At 50.7% G+C, this 4,544-nt stretch overlaps 1 protein-coding gene across 2 annotated transcripts in view; it reads right to left on the minus strand.

The window, feature by feature from the left end:
- Positions 1–4,544, minus strand: part of CUNH1orf101 (chromosome unknown C1orf101 homolog) — an 83,518-nt gene that overhangs the window by 45,810 nt on the left and 33,164 nt on the right. The window contains exon 8 of one of the 2 annotated variants that reach the window (XM_019549767.1): positions 711–817. The exons of the other annotated variant lie outside the window; for it this stretch is intronic. Within the exon in view, the coding sequence (XP_019405312.1) occupies positions 711–817 (107 nt within the window). The remainder of the gene's footprint in view (positions 1–710; positions 818–4,544) is intronic. 2 annotated transcript variants of the gene reach the window in all.

A 4,544-nucleotide genomic window follows, 5' to 3' on the forward strand; every position in this document is an offset into this window, starting at 1 on the left:
GTGACCCACCTGGTTGCCCTGGTAACCAGCACCTGAGCTGCCTGGGTGATTGGCAGCTCTGCCAATCACCCTCACAGTCACGGGGCACCTACGTGACTCTGTGACAGGGACTGGGAATATGACTTCTGAAGAGAGGCTAAGGGAAATGGACTTATTTAGTCTGGAGAAGAAAGGACTAAGATGCAATATAATAGCAGCCTTCAACTACCCGAAGGATGGTTACAAAGAGGATGGAGCTGGACTGTTCTCAGTGGGGGCAGATGACTGAACAAGGAGCAAGAGTCTCAAGTTGCAGCAAGGGAAGTTTAGGTTAGCTATCAGAAAAAAACTCTCTGACTGGGAGGGTAGTAAACCACTGGAACGGGTTTCCCAGAGAGGCTGAAGAATCTCTATCTTTGGAAGGTTTTTAAGACCCAGATAGACAAAGCCTTGGCTGGGATGATCTGGTTGGGGATGGTCCTGCTTCAAGCAGGGGGTTGGACTATGTGACCTCCTGAGGTCCCTTTTAACCCTACATTTCTATGATTCCATGAATCTATGACAGAGCCCATTGTGCCATTAAATGAAAGTGTTCCAGATTCCACACATCTACATGTAGCTATATCTAGATATTTACACTATGCCCTTCAGCAGGGTTTTCTTTCAATCTTAAGCATTAAATAATTTTAATGGAATTCTATTTAAAAATATATTTAAACAAAATACTATACCCCAAGTCTGTAAATTCATCAGCAAAGTAGTTGGTATTTCTCAAATGGGTTTCAACAACAGGCTCCTGTCCCAAATTCCAGAAGTGCTTGCTAAGTATCCTAGAATTCTGTTTAAATAAAATAAAGGCTCTTATATATTATTATTTTGATGTCCAACTAATCTAAAGCAATATATAGTAAATATGCTTACTAAAATACAGGTTAATATACACTTTACCATTCTAATATATATATTTGTAAATAAGATCCTATTATTAAAAACATTTTGACATTTCATCTAGTTTGGAACACATTTAGAACAGGGGTGGGCAATTATACCGAGTGGAGGGCCACTTACCAAATTTTGGTGAGCTATTGAGGCCCGCATAGGTTGCCCCACCCCCAGTCGCCATATTGGGGCCAGAAGTCCTGACCCCCTAACCCATGGCCTTTGCCACCGGAAATCCCTCCCCATGTCCTGGAAATACTCCTTATAGGAGAGACGATGCTGCAATCTTGAAACTGGAAAAAACCCCAAATCATATACAAAAAATAAAACATCTATTATAACTTATTTCAATTTTATTTAAAAATATTTTGTACTGATTTATATGTTTGCAAAGTGTATCAAGAGGTGATGGCGTAATGGCTCAAAATACAGTCCTGCTGTATATTATATGTGGGCAGTAAGGGGGTGTATATGGGGGGGTGTGGTTGGGGAGTGGGTATGTGTGATGGGGTGTGGGTATGATGGGTGCATGTGGATGAGTGTGGGGTAAGTGGTTGGGGCAGGGGCTGTGGGGCTGGGCTGCTAGCTCCATTGCATGCAGCTCTCATGAATTGCATCCAAGTCTCAAACGATGCAGCCAGACAGACCCTGCACCAAGGCTCCATGCTCCTGCCAACTTACCCTGGGTCCCTACTGGCCCCAGAGCACCAGCATGGGCTCCGCGCTCCCGCCCACCACCACTATTCCCCTGCTGTTTCTCTGCTTTCCCTTCCACATGTGTGCCTGCCCATCACTGCTGCCGCTGCTTCACAGCTACCACTGCTGCCACTCCCCATGCCCGCTGCAACTCCCCCACCGCTTCTGCTTCCCACAACCCCCTATCACTCCCCACACTGCTGCTGCTTTCTGCAGTTTCCCGCCGCTCCCCATGCTGCCACCACTTCCTGCAGCCCTCCCACACTACTCCCCCTGCCACTCCCCATGCCGCTGCCATTTTCTGCAGCCTCTGCACCATCACTGCTTCCCTCCACCCCTCAACTGTTGCTTCCTGCTGTGGCTCCATCCCAGTCCAGCAAGCACCATGTGGTTCCTGGATGCTGGGCAGACTGCAGAAGTTTCCCCCTCTCCCTTGTTTGATCTTATTTGACTTTGCACTAAGACAGAAGGAGGATGGGGTACAGCCAAAGGGTCACCAGGTCAAAAGCTAGAGAGAGTTCCAGTTGGAGGCTGAGGATAGGAGAGAAAGTAGAGGGCTGGGGTGGGGTGGAACTGGGTGGGTCATCTGCTGCTGTCTCTTGTCATCTTTCACAGGTAGCCAGGGGCAGGTAAAAATTAATTTTCTAAAATTTTTACAGGCCTCGCAGGCTGGATAGAATGGCTTGGTGGGCTGGATCTGGTTGGCAGGCTGTATTTTGCCCACCCCTGATTTAGAATCTAAGTAAATTTCATTTGGAATCTTTACTGCAGCATATACAGGAAGAAATTAAACACCCAAAACATACAGTGATAATTTATGCAACATAGTCAAGATCGTACATTCTTCACTGGTGCCATTAATGTAATTAATAAAACCACTGATGTTCCTCATAAACTTTGAAGGTAATAGTAGCTAGACACTGGGACATGCCTGCTTCTTTAAGGCAGGTGGTAGAGGGGAACTAATGAGAGACTCACCTGACTGAAAGAGGGCTCAGGCTGGAGCTATATAAGCCCAGAGCCTGGCAGCCATAAAGTGAGGAGGCTCCTGGCAGCACAGCTCCTGAAGGGGCCTGGATTTGGCTAAACAACTCTGGAGGCCTGGGAACAAGTTCCCTGGACAGAGAAAGACTGAGTTTACAGCCAAGTGGCCTTTGTTTTATGTTAAAGCCCCTAGAGGGTTTGAGGTGTCTGCCAGAGGGTGGTAATGCTTCTTGTTTTTTTAAATTGTAATGGTACTTTATCCTTGAGCCTTGTGGTGACAGGCTCAAGGCCTACTTAGAGAACCAGTAACTCAGGAGGCCACAAGCCTGTCACAGTAATTAATTAAATTATTAAATGAACTAGTCAATTGCCCATCAAGAATGACCTGCAGGGTGGAGCGGGCGGGGATGGAGCCCTGTATCCCGCCCCCCAGTCTGGGCCCGCTCCCCCCTTCCCTCCTTCTGCTTGGGGTCTGGGCCGGTTCCCCCCCCCTGCACAGTGGCAGGGGGAGGGGAGGAGCAGGCCCAGGCCAGATGTGGGGGAGGACCAGGCCCGAGGTTGGGGAGAAGCTGGGCCACTGCAGCAGGGGGGAGTAGTGGGCCCCGAGCTAACCTGGCGGTAGTGAAGGAATGGGAGAAGCAAGCTCGGGGCTGACGTGGGAGAGAGGGGGTGAGGGAGGAGTGGACCTGGGCCTGAGGGGAGAAGGAGACTCGCTCCTCCCCTCCCCCAACCGCTACTGCATTAGGCCAGGCCAGCTGCTCCCCCCCACTGGTGGCAGGTCTGCTCCCCCACCATGTCATGCCCGCTCTGCTCCTCCCCCACTCCCGTGTTGGGCCTGGGCCCACTCTTCGCCTTCCCCCACTGCCACCGCTGCTGCTGTGGCACACCCACTCCTTCCTCCCCCGTGTTGGGCCCACTCCTCCCTGCACCACCGCTGGGTCAGCCCTGTAGGTGGCAACAACAATGGAAAAAGGGAAAGGCAGAACAAGGCCTGTGCCAGTGGCTTCACACCCCTGTGGCATCCTGACTCCACTCCCTCCCTACACTGCCACTGCCACTACCTCCAAGGAGCAAGAGCGGGGGGCAAGGCCAGATGCGGTGACCTTGCCCCCCCCCCCGCTCCATCATTGCCACTTCCACAGAGTAGAGCATGGGGGGCCATTGCCATCGTCTCCAGGGAGGAGGATGGGGGGGGTGAGGTGAGCTATGCTGGCCTCACCCCCCTCACTGACCCCACCATCCTGGTGGCACGTTGTCACCTGTTCAAATGCTTTTTTGCACTCTGATTGGCTGTTTTCAGCCAATCACAGTGCAAATAAAGCATTACGGATGGACAGACAGACAGACAGCTGAAGGCTTTTATAACATCACCAGGGACGACTATACTGCAGTCGCTCGGAGATGTAGGGGGGCAGTCAGGAAGGCCAAGGCACAGATGGAATTAGGGCTAGCTTCCCAGATTAAGGACAATAAGAAGTCCTTCTTTAAATACATAGGGGGTAAAAAGAAGGTTCTGGGTAATGTGGGGCCCCTGCAGGACATGTTGGGAAATTTGATTGTGACACCAGATGACAAAGCTAACATGTTTAAAGATTTCTTTGCCTCTGCCTTCCTAAGTAGAGACCAGAACAGTCACCTCCCTGCTGGGCCCCCCTCAGGCCCCAGGGGAGGCACACCTGGGCCAAGGGTTAGTGAGGAACTAGTTAGGGAACTTCAAGTCAGCCGGCCCGGACGATCTCCACCGTAGAGTTCTAAAGGAATTCCGAGGTCATTGCAGGACTCCTGGCATGGCTTTATGAGCACTCGTGGTGCTCTGGTGTGGTGCCGGAGCACTGGAAGAGGGCCAACGTGGCTCCTATCTTCAAAAAGGGGAAGAAGGAGGACCCAGGAAATTATAGGCCAGTTAGTCTTACCTCAATCCTAGGCAAGCTGTTTGAGAAAATTAT

This window comes from Crocodylus porosus, unplaced genomic scaffold (assembly GCF_001723895.1).
Source record: "Crocodylus porosus isolate Cpor-Errol unplaced genomic scaffold, CroPor_comp1, whole genome shotgun sequence".
Taxonomy (NCBI): Eukaryota; Metazoa; Chordata; order Crocodylia; family Crocodylidae; genus Crocodylus; species Crocodylus porosus.